The 22,404-nt window shown below is 37.7% G+C and overlaps 1 protein-coding gene across 1 annotated transcript in view; it reads right to left on the bottom strand.

Moving 5' to 3' along the window:
* TBC1D8B (TBC1 domain family member 8B) overlaps positions 1 to 22,404 on the bottom strand; it is a 94,656-nt gene that overhangs the window by 5,280 nt on the left and 66,972 nt on the right. The window contains 4 exon segments of the mRNA XM_053916917.2: positions 19,114 to 19,148; positions 20,070 to 20,153; positions 21,625 to 21,671; positions 21,785 to 21,793. Coding sequence (XP_053772892.1) covers positions 19,114 to 19,148; positions 20,070 to 20,153; positions 21,625 to 21,671; positions 21,785 to 21,793 — 175 coding nt within the window.

Genomic DNA, 22,404 nt, shown 5'->3' with positions numbered 1-22,404 from the left:
GTAGCCCAAGTGTCTATCATGGAAAGAATTATTCTCAGTGAAGTAACCCAGTCACAGAAAGACAAATACCATCTGATTTCATTCATATGTGGAGTCTATGAACAAACTGAACTAACAAACAAAAGACAGACTCATAGAAACCAGGCTGACAGCTTGAGGGGTGGGGTGGTGCAGGGATGGAGCAAAAAGAAAAAGGGCTCATGGACACAGAGAACAGTGTGGTGATTGTGGGGGAAGAGAAGGGTGTAGGTGGACATGAAAGAAGGTGTAGGGGGGATAAATGATTATGGAAAAATACAATTAAAAAACAAAAAGGATATCAGGACAAAATGGAAGTGTAGATAGATAATGTTTCTCTTCCTTGCTCAACTAAAAGAATAACAACATAAAAACCAATAACCACTAGAACTGCCAGAAAATTGAACTGTATGGAAGTCTGACAACCAAAGAGTTAAAGAAGAAACATTCATCCAGACCAGTAGGAGCGGGTGGAGACAGGAAGCCAGGCTGGCGAGGATGCACCACAAGGCAGAGGCTGGCAGACCAGCCAATCTCATATTCGTGTGTGGATAAGCTGGGAGGAACAACTGAGAAAGAAGACAGACTGCCACCCAGGGTTCCAGTGTGGGAAAAGAAAGCCTCAATACCTTTGGCTGTAAAAACCTGTGGGAGTTGCAGTAATGGGAGAAACTCCCAGTCACACAGGAGAGTCCACTGTAGGGGCCCAGGGGATCCTAGAATGTACACAAGCCAACCCATCTGGGAATCATCACCTGAAAGGGCACAATCCACTTGTGGGAAGTGAGGGAAGTGACTGAAAGCTGGGCGAGAGCCAAGAACGCAGCACTGATTCTTCCCTGACTACTTCCCAACATACAGCGCCACAATGCAGCAAAGGGGGTTGAACCGACCTGGTGAATACCTAAGGCTCTGCCCCCTTACAACATAACGGGTGCCCTGAGACAAAGAAATATGGCTCAAATGAAAGAACAGGTCAAAACTCCCCTCCCCCCAAAAAAAAACCCAAACAACAACAACAAAAAAAAACCCAAAAAACCTAACCAACAAGGAGATAGCCAACCTATCAGATGCAGAGTACAAAACACTGGTAATCAGGATGCTCACAAAAATTATTGAGTACAGCTGCAAAATAAAGAAGTCAAGGCTATACAAAATGAAATAAAGAAAAAATATACAGGGAACCGAATAAAGGTAAGGAAACTGGGACTCAAATCAATAATTTGGAACAAAAGGAAGAAGTAAACATTCAACCAAAACAGAATGAAGAAACAAGAATTCAAAAAGACAAGAAAAGGTTTAGGAACCTCTGGGACAACGTCAAACGTTCCAACATCTGAATCATAGGAGTGCCAGAAAGAGAAGAACAAGAGCAAGAAGTTGAAAACTTATTTGAACAAATAAAGAAGGAAAACTTAACCTAATTTGGTGAATGAACTAGACATACAAGTCCAGGAAGCCCAGAAAGTTACAAAGAATTTGGACCCAAGGTGGAACACACCATAACACATTATAATGAAGTTACCCAGGATTAAAGATAAGGCAAGAATCTTAAAAGCAGCAAGAGAAAAGGAGACAGTTACCTAAAAAGGAGTTCCCATAATACTATCAGCTGACTTCTCAAAAGAAACCTTACAGGAAAGGGGATGGAAAGAAGTATTCTAAGTCACAAAAGCAAGGACCTACAGCCTTGTTTACTGTATCCAGCAAAGCTGTCATTTATAATTGAAGGGCAGATAAAATGCTTCCCAGATAGGGTCAAGTTAAAGGAGTTCATCATAACCAAGCCCTTATTATGTGAAATGTTAAAGGGACTATCTAAGAAAAAGATTATCAAAACTATGAACAATAAAATGACAACAAACTCACAACTATCAACAACTGAAGCTAAAAGCAAAAACAAACTAAGCAAACAACTAGAACAGGAACAGAATCACAGAAATGTAGATTACATGGAGGGTTATCAATGGGGAGAGATGGGGCAAGAATGGGAGAAAAGGTACAGGGAATAAGAGGCATAATTGGTAGGCAAAAAATATACAGGAGGAAGTTAAGAACAGTATAGGAAATGGGAAGCCAAACAACCTATAAGCATGACCCATGGACATGAACTAAGGTGGGGGGAAGCTGGAGGGAGGTTGGGTGCGGGGCAGAGGGTGATAAAGGGGAGGAAAATGGGACAACTGTAAAAGCATAATCAAAAAATATACAAAAATACACAATTTTTATAAATCAAAAAAGGAAAAATACTTTTGGAGACATGACAATTTCCATAGGTAAGCAAAATTTAAAATAAAAATATATTCTTTGTACAATTATAATGTTAATGGCTATGTAATATTTCTGAGTTTGGGGCAGTGTTGTGAAAAGAGCACCAGGATCAGGTGACTTGACTCAGGTACTTGTTCAGGTTCTCTTGTTTATTATATGTAATATCTTGGACAATTGACTTAAGCTTCCTCCTCTCTAAAATGCGGACTACTTTTAGCCTATCAACTTCATAGTTTTGTTGGAAATGAAGTTTGAGTGGATAGTTATAAGATGAAACCACTCTGAAGTTGTAAAATTTTATTTCATAGTTGAGTTTTTTTTCCTTTTTAATCAATTTCAGAGAAACCTGAGACATATTTCAATTTTAAACATTTTAGACAGGATTGAGGGGATTTGAAATTATTGATGATTTTCTTAGTTGTTCTGGCATTTTGGTAGTTTTTTTCATTCCTTAATTTTTGTTCAAGTGCAGTTGTCTCTATTCCACCCCCCATCACTTCCCCTGGCCCCAGCCATCCTCACTTCCCACTCTTGATCCTACCCACCTTTGGTTTTGTCCATGTGTCCTTTATACATGTTCTTGAAAACCCTTCCCCCCCATTATCCCCTCCCACATCCCCTCTGGTTACTGTCAGTTTGTTTTTAATTTCAATGTCTCTGGTTGTATTTTGCTTGCTTGTTTGTTTTGTTGATTAGGTTCCACTTATAGGTGAGATCATATAGCATTTCTTTCACCACCTGGTTTATTTCACTTAGCATAATGCTCTCCAGATCCATCCATGCTGTTGTAAAGGGTAGGAGCTCCTTTCCTTTTTTTTTTTTTAATTTTAATTTTTTATTGTTGTTCAATTACAGTTGTGTGCCTTTTCTCCCCATCCCACCACCCCACCCCAGCCCAAGCTCCCTCCCTCCCCCACCTCCACCCTCCCCCTTGATTTGCTCCATGTGTCCTTTATAGTAGTTCCTGTAATCCCCTCTCCTCACGGTCCCCTCCCCACTCCCCACTGTCCCATGTTAGATTGCTCTTAGCTTCAATGTCTCTGGTTATATTTTGTTTCCTTTTTTTTTTTTCTATTTATTATGTTCCAGATAAAGGTGAGATCATATGGTATTTGTCCCTCACTGCCTGGCTTATTTCACTTAACATAATGCTCTCCAGTTCCATCCATGCTGTTGCAAAGGGTATAAGCTCCTTCTTTCTCTCTGCTGCGTAGAAATCCATTGTGTAAATATACCATAGTTTTTGGATCCACTCGTTTGCTGATGGGCACTTCGGTTGCTTCCAGTACTTGGCTATTGTAAATTCTGCTGCTATGAACATTGGGGTGCACAGGTCCTTTTGGATTTGTGTTTCAGGGTTCTTAGGGTATCATCCCAGCAGCGTAATTGCTGGGTCAAAGGGAAGTTCCATTTTTAGTTTTATGAGGAAATTCCATACTGTTTTCCACAGTGGCCGCACCAGTCTGCATTCCCACCAACAGTGCACTAGGGTTCCCTTTTCTCCGCATCCTCTCCAACATTTGTTTGTGGATTTGCTTATGTTGGCCACCCTGACTGGTGTGAGATGGTACCTCATTGTGATTTTAATTTGCATCTCTCTGATGGCTAGTGATGCTGAGCATCTTTTCATGTGTCTCTGGGCCTTCTGTATGTCTTCCTTGGAGAAGTGTCTATTCAAGTCCTTTGCCCATTTTTTAATTGGGTTGTTTGTCTTCCTGGAGTGGAGTTGTGTGAGTTCTTTTTATATTTTGCAGTACAGGGCCTTGTCTGAGGTATCATTGGCAAATATGTTTTCCCATATAGTTGGTTCTCTTTTCATTTTAATGCTATTTTCTTTAGCCATTCAGAAGCTTTTTATTTTGATGAGGTCCCATTTGTTTATTCTTTCCTTATGTCCCTTGCTTTAGGGGACATGTCTGTGAGGATGTTGCTGCGTGGAATGTCTGAGATTTTCCTGCCAATGTTTTTCTCAAGGAGTTTTATGGTGTTACAACTTATATTTAAGTCTTTTATCCATCTTGAGTTTATTTTTGTGTATGGCATAAGTTGGTGATCAAGTTTCATTTTTTTGCCCGTCGCTGTCCAGATCTCCGAACACCATCTGTTGAAGAGGCTGTTTATGCTCCATTTTATTGCTATGAACTTCCCTCTCAGGACTGCCTTTGCTGTGTCCCATAGGTTTTGGGTGGTTGTGAGTTCATTTTCATTTGTTTCCAGGAAGTTTTTGATTTCTTCCCTAATCTCGTTCTTGAAGTGACACAATATCCTTGTGGATATTTTGTTTGGAAGACCTGTCCATTTTTGACAGTGGGGTGTTAAAGTCCCCTACTATAATTGTGTTGCTGTCAATATCTTTCTTGAAGTCCTCCAAGATTTTCTTTATGTATTTGGGTGCTCCTATGTTGGGTGCATATGTATTTACAATGTTTATGTCTTCTTGGTGGATTCTTCCTTTGAGTATTATGAAGTGACCTTCTGGGTCTCTCTTTATGACCCTTCTTTGGAAGTCTATTTTGTCTGATATAAGTATTGCTACCCCTACTTTTTTTCCCTGTCCATTTGCTTGGAAAATTTGTTTCCAGGCCTTCACTTTCAGTCTGTGTAAGTCTTTTGTCCTGAGATGGGTCTCTTGTAGGCAGCATATGTGTGGGTCATGTTTTCTTATCCATTCAGCTGTTCTATGTCTTTTGATTGGAGCATTTAATCCATTTACGTTTAAGGTTATTGTCGATAGGTAGTTATTCATTGCCAGTTTTTCCTACCTGTGTTCCTCTCTCTTTCTCTTTTCCTTCCTTTCCTTAAAGCAGTCCCTTTAACATCTCTTGCAGAGCTGGTTTGGTGGAAGTGTATTCTTTTAGACTTCTTTTGTCTGGGAAACTCTTTATTTGACCTTCTATGTTGATTGAGAGCCTTGCTGGGTAAAATAGTCTTGGTTGCAGGCCTCTGGTTCTCATTACTTGGAATATTTTTTGCCATTCTCTTCTGGCTTGGAGCGTTTCCATTGAGAAGTCAGTTGCTAACCTTATTGGGGCTCCCTTGTATGTTACTTCCTGTTTCTCCCTTGGTGCCTTTAAGATCCTCTCTTTGTCTTGGAATTTTGCCATTTTAATTATGATGTGTCTTGCAGTGGGCCTCTTTGGGTTCCTCTTGCTTGGGACTCTCTGTGTTTCCTGGATTTGGGTGACTTTTTGTCTCATCAGATTAGGGAAATTTTCCATCATTACTTTTTCAAACAGGTTTTCTATCCCTTGCTCTTCTTCTTCTTCTCCTTCTGGTATTCCAATTATACGGATATTGTTACGTTTCATGTTGTCCTGCATTTCCCTTATTACCTCTTCATTGTTTCTGAGCCTCTTTTCCTTTTCTTGCTCTTTCTGGGTGTTTTTTTCTAATTTGTCCTCCACCTCACTGATCCGATCCTCTACTTCATGAAGTCTACTTTTCATTCCTTCTACTGCGTTCTTCAATTCAGAAATTGTATTCTTCATTTCCTCTTGGCCCTTGTTGATAGTTTCTATTTCCTTTTTCATGTTGATATAGTTTGCAGTGAATTCACTGTAGTTTCCCTGTAGTTTCTGGTAGTTGTCTTTGAGCTCGGAGAGCTCAGTGAGCTTCCTAATAACCATTGCTTTGAACTCAGTATCTGATAGTTGACTTGCCTCTTTTTCAGTTAGCATTCTTTCTGAGGTTTCCTCCTTTCCTTTCATTTGGGGATTGTTTCTTTGTTTTCCCATTGTTTGTGAGACTCTTCTTGTTAGCCTCTGCTTCTTAAATTGATCTATTCTGACTCGTGGGTTTATGGTATGAACTTCTATGGTAGAAGGACAATGGGATTCAGTGGTGCTGTCTCCTTAATCTCCTGTGCTCACTGGTCTTGAGCTGACATTTATGGGTTTAACACGGTCTAACTCTAGTCTTTTCAGCACTCCAGGTTTTGTTGTCTCACCTGTGGGAAAAAGAGAAAGGGGGAAAAAAAAAAAGAAGGGAAGGAGGGGAAAAGGCAATAGAAAAGGAAGGAAGAAGGAATAAAGAAAGATCGGAGGCAAGATAAGAAGGAATTTTAACAAAAATTAAAACAAAAGAATAAATAAAAGAAGGTAGGAAGAAGGAATAAAAAAGGTAAAGGATGGAAGGAAGAAGGAATAAAAAAATGCAGAAGGACAGAAAGGAAGAAGGAATTCAGGGGGAATGGAGGAAAGAAAAAAAAAAGTATTCTGCTGGCTTTAAACTGGTCAGGTTAGTTTTGCTGGTCTTTCTGTCTGTAGAACGGGATGGGGTGGTTCAAAAGATTGGTTTCACTTTTCTCCCTTCCTGAGCCATACTCTTCGCTGTTGTTTAGCCTCCAGTCCAGTTCCTCAGGGTCCTTCTGCTCCCCACTACGCCTTTAGTTCATCAGTTGTGCTGTCCTTGTGTTGCACCAATTAGTAGCAACTCACATTCCACCTTCTTGCTCTTTCCTGTCTTAGATGCTAGGGGCTCTGGGTGCTGCTATGAGGTAGTTCAGCCCTCTACTGGGTCAAGTCTTTCCAGGGAATGCAGTCTCCCCTAATCCTTCAGCTCCCCTCTGCTGCGTGTTCTGCCTTAGTCCTAGAGAGCCAGTAAGTCCTGCAGGGCTCTGTGTGCAGGGTCTAGGTAGGAGTTGTAGGTGTGGTCCCTTGCAGGCAGCCAGGCAGTTGATCAGCTGATCTGCTGCTTTGGGCCTTGGTCGCACAGGGTTGGCTGGTTTGCAGCTCTGGGACTCAGTCACGAGCTGCTGGCTGGTCCAGCCGCTTTGGTCCAGAGTCATGCAGCCCTCGGGTCCACGGCTTTGGGCCTGTGGGTGGGGCAGCTAGCCTCTGCTCCAGGTGCGCACCCACCCAAGGTTTCAGGTGTGGACGCCCCGGCAGGGTTTCAGCTGTGGGCCCCCAGTAAGCTAATCTGGGAGCGTGCATCTGAGCTTCAGGTGAGCGCCTGGGCTGCTTTTCTGCGTTCACATTCCAGGGGCTGAGGGGGGAGGGGTGCCAGAGGCCGCGGCTGCTGCGGAGACTTCTCTAGCTAGTGGCTGAGTGCCTCTATTTTCTTTTTCTTTTTGAGAAATTCTTCCTATTCAAGCCCCCCTGGTCCAAACAAGCACCTGTCTGCTCACACAGCCCAGCCTGGCTCTCTCCCAAGAATCCTGCAGCAGACCCTGCGCCCAGGCCGGGGGCTTCAGCCGCCCTGGTCCCCCCTCAGGTCCCAGGGACCTTATGGTCCTTAAGCACTCTTCTTACTGTCTGATCTTTTAATGTCCTCTATCTTTGGTCTCTGACCTTCATATATGCTGGAATACCGTTGGCTGTTAGCTCTGCTCCTCAGATCAGCTAGGTGTTTCACTGGTGCTGAGGGGAATTGGAATCTGCTCCCACCTATCTCGCAGCCATCTTGAAACCCCAGGAGCTCCTTTCTTTCTGCTGCACAGTATTCCATCATGTAAATGTACCATAGTTTTTTGATCCATTCATTTACTGATGGGCATTTAGGTTGCTTCCAGCACTTGGCTATTGTAAATTCTGCTGCTATGAACATTGGGGTGCATAGGTTCTTTTGGATTGGTGTTTCAGTGTTCTTAGGGTACAGTCCCAGCAGTGGAATTGCTGGGTCAAAAGGCAGTTCCCTTTTTAGTTTTCTGAGGAAATTCCATACTGTTTTCCATAGTGGCTGTACCAGTCTGCATTCCCACCAACAGTGCACAAGGGTTCCCTTTTCTCCACAACCTCTACAGCGCTTGTTGTTTGCTGATTTGTTTATGATGGCCATTCTCACTGGTTTGAGGTGGTATCTCATTGTGATTTGAGTTTGCATCTCTCTGATGGGTAGTGATGCTAAGCGTCTTTTCATGTCTCTGGGCCCTCTGTATGTTCTCCTTGGAGAAGTGTCTGTTCAAGTCCTTTGCCCATTTTTTAATTGGGTTGTTTGTCTTCCAGTAGTGGAGTTGTGTGAGTTCTTTATATATTTTGGAGATCACAAAATTAAATTCAAGGTGTATAAAAGACTTAAAATATAAGTTGTGACACCATAAAAGTCCTTCAGGAAAACATAGGCAGGAAAATCTCAGATATTCCATGCAGCAATATTTTCACCGATATGTCCCATACAGCAAGGGAAATAAAAGAAAGAATAGACAGATGGTATCTCACCAAAATAAAAACCTTCTGCACTGCTAAAGAAACAGCATTAAAATGAAAAGATAACCAACCAAATCAGAAAACATATTTGTCAATGATACCTCATAGTTGAGTTTTAATACACACTGTGGAAGGAACATTGATATTATAACAGTTTGTCTTTCAAATGCAGACACAAGCCCCAGAAAATTTTGGGAGAAATCCTTGGAGATCTTGCATAAAAAGCATTCAGGTAAATCAGTACAGATGCTAATACTTGTGGCTTTCCTCCTAGAGGCAGCTGAAATATTTCTGTTTTTCTACCTGCCCACCTTTCCTGAATACCCCATTTTCTAATCAATTTGGGGAAGCTGTCCATGAGGCTCTGTATATACAAAATTGTGAATATGGGAGCAGTAGCTCTGCTTGAATTGCAGTGAGTGGTCGTTTTTGGTAGTTGCTACTAGCAATGGCTTACAAAATTTTCAGGTCATGTTATTTCTCCAAAGCTAGGCTGCCTGCATGTTTGAGTACAATTAACATATTATACCACTGTGAATGTACTCAGCCTTCTAGGAAAATGGATTGTCTCCCTAGAAACTACTTTAAGAATTCATATTATTTAAATTCCAAAAAGATATTGAAAATTCTTTAAAAAACCCCTCCAGAATAGTGGAAATTTTACCAATAATCCACAAAAGCATTACCACAGGCACAAGAACAACACTCAAAATAGTAGGAGAAAAATCTAACTGACTAAAACACGTGCTGAAACAAAGTAAAATGAAGGCACAGTCATGGGGATAAAAATAAAATTATTGAAAGAGTTAATTTTTTCATTTTAAAAAGGAGGGGTGATGATAGTGGTCTTTATAGAATGTATGGTATACTTTATTTGGTGTACCCTTCCCCCTTAAACATATACAAAATGATAAGTAGGTCCAAGAGGAGTTAGTAAAAAGAAAAATGTTTCTTTTACTACTGCACAAAAAGCATATGTTTCCAAGGATTCCTCACATCTATTTTTGTAAACTGAAGAATATTACATGCAGCTGGAGACACAACTGAAACCACATAGAAGAGAGTATAATTAAAAAGAGAGAAATCACTGGGGGAGAAGGGGGATTGGGAGTAGGTAGAAGAAAATGTGATGAATGTGTGATGGGAGGAGATTTGACTTGGGGTGGTAAACATGCAATACAATATACCAATGATGTGTTATAGAATTGTACACATGAAACCTATATAATTTTACTAACCAATGTCACCCCAATAAATTCAACAAAAATAAAGAAAATAAAGATATCCAAATGAAGGACATTTTCATTTCTTATTAAGAAAAATATATAAATGGAGAGGATTAAGTAATTAACCATCTCAAAAATGCTTGCAGAAAGTAAAATCCAAAAGTGCAAATCTCTGGTTGTGTTAGGGTGGTAACATCATATATGATTTTACTTTTTTCCTCTTTTTCCAAATGCCCTTTAAAGGGCTTACATTGTTTTTAGGTTTTTCTTTTAAGTTAAGGGTTATGACAGTCAGAGAAAAAAAAATGGTTAACTTAAAAAGGGAACACTAAAAGTGACAACAGAAAAAATAGAAGTCAAAAGACAATACAATACTGTTAAACTGCTGGAAAAATAAAAGGGGAAAAGCAGTCTAGATTTCCACTATAAAGGGGAAAAAAGGGGTAACACCAGAGTGCCTTGTGATATAGAACTTCTGTGTTTTAGATGTGGTGGCCACACAAAAGTATATATAGCTAGACACACTCATACACAAGTACCATTAAAACTGGAGAAATCTCAGTAAGTCAGTGTACTAAATAAATGCCAATTTCCTGGTTGAAATACTGTATTATACTGGGGAGAACTTGGTAAAAGGTATATGGGATCTTTGTTACAACTGCATGTGAATCTAAAGTTATAAGAAAATTGTAGAGAAAGGTGAGCTAAAGATTTATTTCACAAACAAAAACTAAGAAAATCTGTTACCAGCAGAAAGCCACTATAGAAACATTAAATACAAATGACCCAAGATGGCAGCTTAGAGATACAAGGAATGATGAATAATAAATCTGTTGGTAAATCAATGTAAGTGTTGACTGCATGAATCAACAATAATAATGTCACACAAAGTCAACAATACAGAGTTAAATTACAAAAACAACAGCAAATAAGTCATGAGGAGAATAAATGAGGTTAAAGGGTTCATGCAAGAAGCATGGACTAAATAAAACAAGGTTCATTTTGTAATGACAATATATTCAATCCAAGAAGATATATATATTTTAAAATATATTTTATTGATTACACTATTACAGTTCTCCCATGTTTTTCTCTTTATTCCCCTTAGCTGAGTACCCCCCTCCCAGTTCATTCCCCCCCTTAGTTCATGTCCATGGATAATACATATAAGTTCTTGGACTTCTCCATTTCCTATACTATTCTTAACCTCCCCCTGTCTATTTTGTATCCACCAATTTGTACTTTTTAATCCCTGCACCTTTTCCCTTTCTCCCCCATACCCCTCCCAATTGATAACCCTCCAAATTATATTCATATCTATGATTCTGTTCCTGTTCTGCTTCTTTGTTTTTTAGATTCGATTGTTGATAGTTGTGAATTTATTGCCATTTTAATGTTCATTGTTTTTATCTTTTTCTTACATAACTACCTTTAACATTTCATATAATGGCTTGGTGATGATGAACTCCTTTAGTTTTACCTTGTCTGGGAAGCACTATATCTGCCCTTCCTTCTATAATGATAGCTTTGCTGGATAGAGTAATCTAAGTTGTAGGTCCATGCTTTTCATCACTTTGAACACTCCTTCCCAGTCCCCTGTAGCTTGCAAAGTTTATTTTCAGAAATTAGCTAACAGATTTATGGGAACACCTCTGTAGGTAACTCTCTCCTTTTCTCTTGATGCTTTTAAATTCCCTTTATCTATAACTTTTGGAACATTAATTATGATGTGTCTTGGTATGTTCCTCCTAGGGTCTAACTTCTTAGTGACTCTCTGTGCTTCCTGGACATGTATGTCTATGCCAGCAAGCAGCCTTGTTTTGCAGCTTGGCCTCTCCTGGACACCTCCTAGCCAGAATAAGTAGCAGCCAACTGCATATCACTTTGTAGGTCATGCCAGGTGGCCCCAGACAGGGCACAGGAAGCATCTGACCTTGTTCTGCAACTCCTGCGAGGCTCCATAGCCAGTATAATCAGTGGACAGCTTCAGACCGTCAAAGCACCATCTAACCACCTCTACAAGTGAAAAAATCAGCGATTACCAGTGCCCCACTAAAGGGAGTACTGCTCTGTGGGATCAGCCACTGCATAGCAGATCCTCCATGGTGGTCCATGCAGCAAACAGGCCTGGGTGTAAATCCCTCTCATTGATGTGCCAATGGCAATAAAGGCTGGGGGTACATCTGGAACACCCAGATAAGTAGATCAGAGTGTCTATACCACTGGACCCTTTAGGATACCTACTACATAAGGCCATGGTACTAAGACTGGAATATATATGTCAGCTCTGCCTAATAAATAGAAACAAACACAAGGAGGGAACAAAATATAAGAAGACAAAGAACCATGTTCTAAAGGAAAGAACAGAAAAAAAAAAAACCCACAAAAAACTCCGGAAAAGAACTAAACAAAATGGAGACAAGCAATCTACCAGATTCAGAGCTCAAAACACTGGTTATAAGATTATCAATGATCTCAGTTAGAACTTCAACAAAGAGTAGAAAATACAAAAATGGAAGACGAACAGAAAAGTCAGCTTCAACAAAATTATCTGCACCTGCACAACAGCACAGAAGATTTGGTGGGTGGAGTGACCCTCAGCCAACCAGCTGGAGGGAAGGACCCACCAAAGAAAGACCCAACAACAATCAAAATCCAATTACATCCAGAGACCCAACATAAATGGCAAAAAGGGCATCCCAAGAGCACCTAGTTCAGGTGATCAAGGAGACTGCACCACAAATCCCATAAGCCTCCTACCATAGAAGTTCACACCACAAAGTCAGGAAGTCAAAACAGATCAATTTAAGAAACAGAAGCAAACAAGAAGAGTCTCACAAACAATGGGAAGACAAAGAAACAACCCCCAATCGAAAAGAAAGGAGGAATCCTCCGAAAGAGTGCTAAATGAAATAGAGGTAAGTCAACTATCAGATATTGAGTTCAAAACAATGGTTATAGGAATCTCAATGAGTTCAGTGAGGACTACCAAAAACTATAGGGGAACTATGAGGAACTTACTGCAAACTATATCAGCATAAAAAAGGACACAGAGACAATCAACAATAGCCAATAGGAAATGAAACATACAATTCCTGAATTGAAGAACACAGTACAAGGAATCAAAACCAGGCTAGATGAAGCACAGGATTGAATCAGTGAGCTGGAGGACAAGGTAGAAAAAAAACACCCAGAAAGAGCAAGAAAAGGAAAAAAGACTCAGAAAGAATGAAGAGGGTATAAGGGAACTGAAGGGCAACATGAAGTGTAATAATATCCGTATAATAGGGATACCAGAAGGAGAAGAAGAACAGCAAGGGATAGAAAACCTGTTTGAAAAAGTAATGATGGAAAATTTCCCAAACTTGATGAGAGAAAGAGCTATACTTCTCCAGGAAACACAGAGGGTCCCAATCAAGAGGAATGCAAAGGGGCCACTCCAAGACCCATCATAATTAAAAGGGCAATATTTAAAGACAGAGAGAGAATCTTATATGCAGCAAGGGAGAAACAGGAATTAACAAACAAGGGAGTCCCGATAAGGCTAGCAGCTGACTTCTCAATAGAAACACTATAAGCCAGGCAGGAAGGTCAAGAAATATTGCAAGTAATGAAAAACAAAGGCCTGCAAACAAGACTATTCCATCCCGTGAGGCTCTCAATTAATATGGAAGGCAAAATAAGGTGCTTCCTTGAACAAACAAGGCTGAAAGAATGTACCTCCACCAAACCAGCACTGCAAGATATGCTACAAGGGCTGCTTTAAGAAGAGAAAGAAAAACAATGAGAAAGGAACAAAGGTACAAGGGGAATAAAATGGCAAAGAATAAGCACCTATCAATAATAATTTTAAGTGTAAATGGCTTAAAGTTCCCATCAAAAGATATAGGGTAGCTGAATGGATAAGAAAACATGACCTGCACATATGCTGCCTACAACAGACCCACCTCAGAACAAAAGACCTACACAGACTGAAAGTGAAGGGTTGGAAAAAAATATTCCAAGCAAATGGACATGAAAAAAAAAGCTTAGATAGCAATACTTATATCTGACAAAATAGACTGCCATAAAACAAAGGCCATAAAAAGAAGCCCAGAGGGACACTTCATAACACTCAAGGGAAGAATCCATTGCAGATTCAACCAATTGAGACTAAAAGGAATATTTTCAATCTGCATTTGAAAATCCATGTGTGTGCAGGGCTAACTTAAGTTATACACAGATTTTATACTGCAGGGTGGGGGAAGGGTATCAGTGCCCCAATCCCTGCATTGGTCAAGGGTCAACTGTATTCTAAGACTGTAATGAGTGATTTCTTAATCATTTAACTCTAATATAAAGGTTAAAAGACAAAAGTATTAAAAATCACTATAGCTACAAAAAAAGACATAAACATTATAAACATATATGCATCGAACATAGGAGAATCCGAATATATAAGGAAAATCTTGGAGGACTTCAAGAAAAATATAGACAGCAACACACTAATACTAGGGGATTTTAACACCCCTCTGTCAACAATGAATAGATCTTCTAAACAAATATCAACAAGGATGTTGTGGCATTGAACAATGTCCTAGATCCAATGGACTTAACTGATATATATATATAGAACATTTCATCCCAAAGAAGAAAAATGCACATTCTTTTCACATGCACATGGGACATTTTCAAAGATAGACCACATGATAGGACACAAAACAAGCCTGGACAAATTCAAGAAACTTAAATCATATCAAGCATTTTCTCAGATCACAAGGGACTGAAACTAGAAACCAATGTCAAAGAAAAAACTAAAAAACACTCAAACTCATGGAAATTGAATGGCATGCGATTATACAATAAAATGGGATAAGAATGAGATCAAGGAAGAAATCAGAAAGTATCTGGAAACAAATGAAAATGAACACACAACAGTCCAAAACCTATGGGACACAGCAGTCAGTCCTGAAAGGGAAGTTCTTGGGGATACATGCCTAATGAAAAAAGATAGAAATATTTCAAATAAAGAACCTAACCCTACACCTACAAGAACTCGAAGAACAACAAATACAGCCCAGAGCAAGTAGAAGGAAGGAAGTAACCAAGATCAGAGTAGAATTAAACAACATAGAGACTAAAGAAACCATTCTAAGGATCAAGAAATCCAGGAGCTGGTTCTTTGAAAACATAAAATCAACAAGCCTTTAAGCAGACTCATCAAGAAAAAAGAGAGAGGACCTAAATAAACACAATCAGAAATGAAAGAGGAGAGATTAAAATTGACAACAAAGACATACAAAGGATTGTAAGAAATTACTACGAAGAACTATGTGCCAAGAAATTTGAAAATCTAGGTAAAATGGACAAAATTCTAGAAGATATAATCTTCCAAAGCTGGATGAAGAAGAAGCAGAAAGCCTGAAAAAACCAATAACACCTGATGAAATTGAAACAGTAAACAAAAAACTCCCATCACACAAACTGGATGGTTTCACAGAAGAATTTTACAAAATATTTAAGGAAGAGCTAAGCCCTATCCTTCTCAAACCATTCCAAAAAATCCAAGAAGAGGGAAGATTACCAAATTCCTTTTATGTAGCCAGCATCATCCTAATCCCAAAACCAGATAAAGACACAACAAAGAAAGAAAACTACAGGTCAGTATCTCTGATGCACATAGACACTAAAATCCTCAACAAAATACAGGGAAACCACATCCAGCAATACATAATAAAGATCATATACCATGACCAAGTGGGATTCACCCCAGGAATGTAAGGTTGGTACAATATTTGCAAATCAATAAATGTAATACATCACATAAAAAAAGGAAAGACAAAAATCACATAATCTTATCAATAGATGCAGAAAAAGTTTTTGACAAGGTACAGCACCCATTTATGATAAAAACACTCAGCAAAGTGGGAGTAGAGGGTGCATATCTCAACATAACCAAGGCCATATATGAAAAACCTAAAATCTACATCATACTCAATAGGCAAAAACAAAATGATTTCTCACTAAAATCAGGAACAAGACAAAGATGTCCACTTTTACCACTTGTATTCAACATAGTACTAGAAGTTCTAGCTACAGCAGTGAGACAAGAAGAAATAAAAGGCATACAAATTGGAAAGGAGTAAGTAAAACTCTCACTGTTAGAAGATGACATGAGAGTGTACATAGAAAACCCAATAGACTGCACAAAAAACTAGTCGACCTATTTGGCAAAACAGTGAGATACAAAATCAATATTCAGAAATCAAAGGCATTTTTGTACAACAATGAAATATCACACAGAAATCAGGAAAAAAAATCCCATTTAATATAGCAACAAGAAAAATAAAGTACCTAGGAATAAACCTAACCAAGGGGTGAAAGACCTGTACTCAGAAAACTACACAATACTGAAGAAATAAATTAAGGAAGACAAAAATAAATGGAAGCATATAACATGTTCATTGACTAGAATAATTAACATCATAAAAATGTCTGTACTACCCAAAGCAATTTATAGATTCATTGCAATTCCTATTAAAATACCAATGACATATTTCATAGATATACAAAAAACATTTCAAAAATTTATATGGAACAATAAATGAACCTGAAGATCCACAGCAATTTTGAGAAAGAAGAACAAAGCAGGAGGGATCACAGTACCTGACATCAAACTATATTACTAGGCCACAGTAATCAAATCAATCTGGTATTGGCATAAGAACAGATACATAGATCAATGGAACAGAATAGAGAGCCCAGAAATAAACCCAAGTCTCTATGGTCAATTAATATTTGACAAAGGGGACAGAAGCATAAAATGGAGTAAAAATAGCCTTTTCAACAAATGGTGTTGGGACATCTGGACAGCTATGTGCAAGAAAATGAAACTTGACCATCAGCGTACACCATACACAAAAATAAACTCAAGATGGATAAAAGACTTAAATGTAAGTCGTGATACCATAAAAGTCCTAGAGGAGAATAGAGCCAGAAAAATCTCAGATATTCCACACAGAAATTTTCACCAATATGTCCCCTAGAACAAGGGATATAAAGGAAAGAATAAACAAATGGACTTCATCAAAATAAAAAGCTTCCGCGTGGCTAAAACATTAGCAAAATGAAAAGGGAACCAAGAGTATGGGAAAATAAATTTGCCAATAATACCACAGACAAGGGTTTGATATCCAAAATATATAAAGAACTAACACAATTCCACACCAGTAAGACAATCCAATTAAAAAAAAATGAACAAAGGACCTGAACAGACACTTCTCCCAGGAGGACATACAGAGGGCCCAGAGACATATGAAAGGATGCTCAGCATCACTAGCCATCAGAAAGATGCAAATTAAAACCACAATGAGATACCATTCCACACCGGTGAGAATGGCCATCATAAACAAATCTACAAACAATAAATGCTGGCTAGGTTGTGGAGAATAGGGAACCCTAGTACACTGTTGATGGGAGTGCAGACTGGTACTGCCACTGTGGAAAACTGTAGGGAATTTCCTCAAAAAACTAAAAATGGAATTGCCTTTGACCCAGCAATTCCACTGCTGGGATTGTACATTAAGAATCCTGAAACACCCATTCAAAAGAACCTATGCACCCCAATGTTCATAGCAGCAGAATTTACAATAGCCAAGTGCTGGAAGCAGCCTAGGGCAGTAAATGAGTGGGAAAAAACCCTGTGGTACATTTACACATGGAATGCTATGCAGCAGAAAGAAAGAAGGAGCTCCTACCCTTGGAGATAGCATGGATAGATCTGGAGGGCATTATGCTAAGTGAAGTAATGCATGTGGTGAAAGACAAATAGCATATGATATCACCTATAAGTGGAACCTAATTAACAAAACAAAGAAGCAATCAAAATATAACCAAAGACATTGAAAATAAGAACAAATTGACAGTAACCAGAGATGAGGGTGAGGGAAATAACGGGGCAAGGATGGGAAAGTGTTGTCAAAGAACATGTATAAAGGACCCATGTATATTTTATCCTTTATCCATGTATAAAGGATAAAATCAAAAGGGGGTAGGATGGAGGGTGGGAGATGGGAGTGGGTGCGGCGGGGGAAAGTGGTGGCGGGAAAATGGAGACAATTGTATTCAAATGTTAATAAAAAATTATTAAAAAATTATAAATAAAAAATACTAGGAAAAAGATAAATATGAATAATGTAATAGTAAAAATTAATATCAAAAATTACTTTAAATGCAAATGGACTAAATTCTTCAATCTAAAAACACAGTAGCTTAATAAATAACAGATCAAGACCCTTGAATATTCTATCCAAGAGATACACTTGAGCAGGAAAGACACACACAGACTGACAGTAATGGGATGGAAAATGTTATCTCATTGAAATGGAAACAAAGAAACAAACAAAAGCTAGGGTAACAATACTTACATCAGACAAAATAGACTTTAAAAACAAAGCACATAACAAGAGACAAGGAAGGACTCAGCAATTCTATTTTTGGGCATTTATCCAAAGAAACTCAAAACACTAAATTGAAAGGTCATATGCATCCTTATGTTCATTGCAGCATTATTTATAAATGGTCTGATATGGAAACAATTTATTTGTCTATCAACAATGAATGGATAATGAGGAAGTGGTGCTTATATAAAATAGAATATGACTCAACTGTAAAAAAGAATGAAATCTTGACATCTGCAACAATATGGATGGGCCTAGAGAGTACTGCACTGTATGAAATACATCAGAGAAAGGCAAATACTATATAATTTCACTTATATGTGGCATCTAAAGAGCAAAATAAATGAACAAACAAAATTAAAAGATTCCTAGACAAAGAGAACATACTGATGATTGCCAAAGGTTAGGGTAGTTGGGGGACTGGGAGAAAAGGTGAAAACCCTGTGGTTTAAAAGTACAAATTAAAAAGTACAAATTGGTAGCTACAGGGATATAAAGTACAGTATATGAAATATAGTCAATATTATTGTAATAACTACATATGGTGTCAGATGGGTACTAGATTTATTGGGGTAATCACTTCATAAATTATATAAATGTGCAATCACTGGGGTGTACCCCTGAAATGAATATAATATTGTATGCCAACAATAATGGAAAAAATTAAAAACATTTTAAAAATTAAATTAAAATATCACATAAAAAGGGAATCTGCTTTTCCCCTTTGTATTTAACCCTGTTTAGAGAAACAATAACTTGGCCCTGGTCAGTGTTGCTCAGTTGGTTGGAACATCATTCTGTAAACTGGAGATTGCAGGTTTGGTCCTAATTTGGGGTGCATATGAGAGGCAACCTATCGATGTTTCTCTCCTTTTTTCTCCCCTCTCTAAAATAAATGGACATGTCCTTGGGTCAAAATAAAAAAAATAACTTAAATGATATTCTTAGATCATAGTAACTTTTTCAAGGCTGTTTTTTGTTTTTGTTTGTTTGTTTGTTTTTTGTTTTTTTTTTTACTGATTCTGCTTCCTTCTTACTTACAGGCTTGGAAAGTAGAGGAAAAGAGGACAATTGCAATTTGTAAAATATTTAACAAATCGTTTTTGTTAAAAAATTTATATTAAGACCTGTAAGCACATTACTTTCTTCAATTCAACAAACCAATTTTAGCTGACCTGACCTCCAATTATTAGAAGAAAAAGTATTCAAGAACTTGTACAGTAAAAAGAATAGAAAGAAATCCATATGAAAATATTCTTAGGAGAAAGTATACCAAATAGTATGTTTATTTCTGGGTGGTATTTTGTTCTTTGGGTCTTTTCTCAAATTAAATTATATTACTTTTATTAGGAAAAAAAACATACTGGAAGTCCGAAGACTGACCTAATAGTTCTGGATTGTGGTAATGACTCATTGTGAAATCAGTGCCCATAGCTATATAATTAAGGGACTTGACTAGATGATTTGTTAGGTCTCTTCAAATTTAATGTTCAAACACTAACATATAGTAATCATAAACATACATTAATCAGGACTGTAAGACATTCATATTTATGGAAAAGAGGCAAAGAACACAAAAATAAGCTCATAAGCCTTCCAAATTATGTCTTGGATATAGACTCATCCCTGTCTCCTACACCTACAGTGATTTATAATAATAGTCACTGTTTGAATAATAGCTATGACCTTCAATCAATCATCAAAGATTCTATTGTCTTCACTGTATTTTTAACAAGGGATGAAAATGATCTGATACATTTTAGAAACTTCTGCAACATAAGTAGGAACAAACTGCATTTTCTTTCTAATTCTCCAGGAAACAAGAAATTCCATACATCAAAACCCAAAATGCAGTTTAGTCAATCATAATTAGCCCCAATTTTACTAGTGGTAGCTGGATTAAAAATATTTAAGCCAGAAGATCTCTATTGCATGAGTAATCATCAAATATTTAGTTTTGAACAGATATTTACCATGGAGCTGACGGAAATAAAGTAATTCTTCCTTAGAAAGTTCATCTCCCTTTGAAGGGTCCTTGAATTTCACTTCAACATAAGCTGAAAACAGATTACTGAAATCAAATTTACTAACAAAGAGGGAAAAGAAACAGGTCCTTTAACAGCTCAAGTAAATCTGGGGGCAGAGAGTTAAGTAAAGGGTTTCTGTAAAAGAAAGGTATATGAAGAAATGTGGAAGTGGTATTCTTCTATTTTATAGCAAATAACAAAAAATACTTGATCACTTTGACTTCTATTATTTCTCCTACTTGCTTTTTAATAGTTTTCCAAGAGCCATTACAACTGAAAGAAAATCTGGCATTTGGAAATCTCTAAAAATGTGACTTTAGTCATTTAAAAACATCTTCAATAATAAGGAAAACATGAAGTTGAGTGCTCTAACAGATATGTAGTGTTCTTTCTATTTTTGACCATTCTACTGAAACATATTCACTACATGACAATATTAAACATTTTAATGGCAATTTGACTTGACAATGTAAAGTCCTTCATAATTAAATTAGTAGGTGGTTTGTCTTTTGTTTTTAATGCTGTGTTTGTGATCTGAGTGTGTGAGGAGTTAAAGATGACTTTCAGATTTTTGGTCTGGTAAAAGGATGGTTCCTGGTTATCCTGGGAAGACTCTAAAACAGATCCCAAGTGTAGTTTTAGAAAATGCTGGGGGGTTTTTTTGTGAATCACCATATCTAACCTAAAAGGTACTTTTGCAATGTTCCTTTAGTTTAAAGCCTAAGACTGTTTTCTCAAAATACAAATCAGGCTTGGAAAAAGGAAGGCTCTTAAAGTTAGTGGGAAACACTCAAGTAAACTGGAATGCTGTGGTAACCGAGGCAGTATGGTACAATAGAAAAAAACTGAGCTCAGGAGTCAGACCTCCACTTGAATCCCAGCTATGCAATGTATTAGGTGTATGATCTTAGGCAAATAATTTCATCTTTCTGACCCTTAGTTTCCTTATTGTCAAAGTTGGAAGTATTGTATAATACCATCTTACAGGAATATTGTGTGAATTACATATAAGAATGCATGTAAAATAAATGCCTTGACAGAGCAAGTTTTCACTCAGTAAATGATAGCTTTTGTTTCCTGTTCCAAACGTTCACTGTCTGTGGCTTGGTCTCATTTTTCTGAATAATTTGTAGTATTTCACAATTTTAGCAGTTCATCTAAAGTTAAATTTCACTCTCTAAATGACAGCAACAATAAAAATTCAACATTGTACCAATATTCAAATGATAGGTAGTTCTTATATACAAACTATCTTTAAATTGACAGACCACTAATAGAAGGGAAACTGGTAAACCCATTTGTTACACAGACTCTCTTCTATAGGTTTCACTATATCTACGTATCAGCAAAAGTATAAGTAGTATGATCCACGGACCACAATAAAGGAATGACCTTATATATTGAACATTATGTTATTTGTTAAAATGGGATTATATCTGTAATTATATTTGTCAAAATGGAATCAACTCCTATACATCATTAAAGAATGTTAAACTCTTACCTGGAGGAATATGCATCTTAAAAAGTAGTTTAAGCTTCTCAGTAAAACTTCCAATAAAATCGAATTGCAAATAGTCATACATCCAAAGGACATTCAATCAATTCCAGCAGTAGAGATTAATTAAGGTACAGATATTCACCAGGAATTAGAATTCAGAAACCTTCCTTTACTTAAGCTAACAGTTAAATAACGACCCAGTCAGCCAGAATCTCTCTGTCTAGTGTGTAAACAAAATCCCCTTTATCAGAGGGATAAAATGTTCTTCCTGCCAATCTTCCTTTTCCCAACCTCAGATTTCTTCTTTCTTTTGCATGTGACCATATGCCTCACTTGAGAAGAGAACTCTTTAAGGAGGTAACCCGGATGAGAAAGAATGCTTGGGTGTTGGAAAATAAAGGAATGATTAAACTGGTGGCCTATTTCCAGGTACAACATGTTTGTTGGATATTTCTCTACCACTGTCTACCACTATGTGGTTGGATTTTTACTGAGGGAGAAGGTCCTCTTGAAGTATCCATTTGCCTGAGTGTGGAAAAATCAGAACATTCCCTGCCTTCATGTTAACTGTTAAAATATCCATATCTAAAAGCTTGCTTTTTTTGGAAGGGTTGGGGCAAAATGAGACCAATATACTTAGATTTAGCAACAAACACAGAAAAAGGTCCAGTTTTTGCTAAAGCTACAATGTCAGGCTGATAAAAATCTGACTAAATTGGCAATAATAGGCAGTACAAGTATTTTTAGGGGCACCTTTATTTTTTGTTTGAAAAAAGAAAGTTA

The sequence above is a fragment of the Desmodus rotundus genome, chromosome X, assembly GCF_022682495.2.
Source record: "Desmodus rotundus isolate HL8 chromosome X, HLdesRot8A.1, whole genome shotgun sequence".
NCBI lineage: Eukaryota > Metazoa > Chordata > Mammalia > Chiroptera > Phyllostomidae > Desmodus > Desmodus rotundus.
The sequence above is the reverse complement of the archived record's forward strand: the minus strand, read 5'-3'. Positions and strand labels throughout refer to the sequence as shown.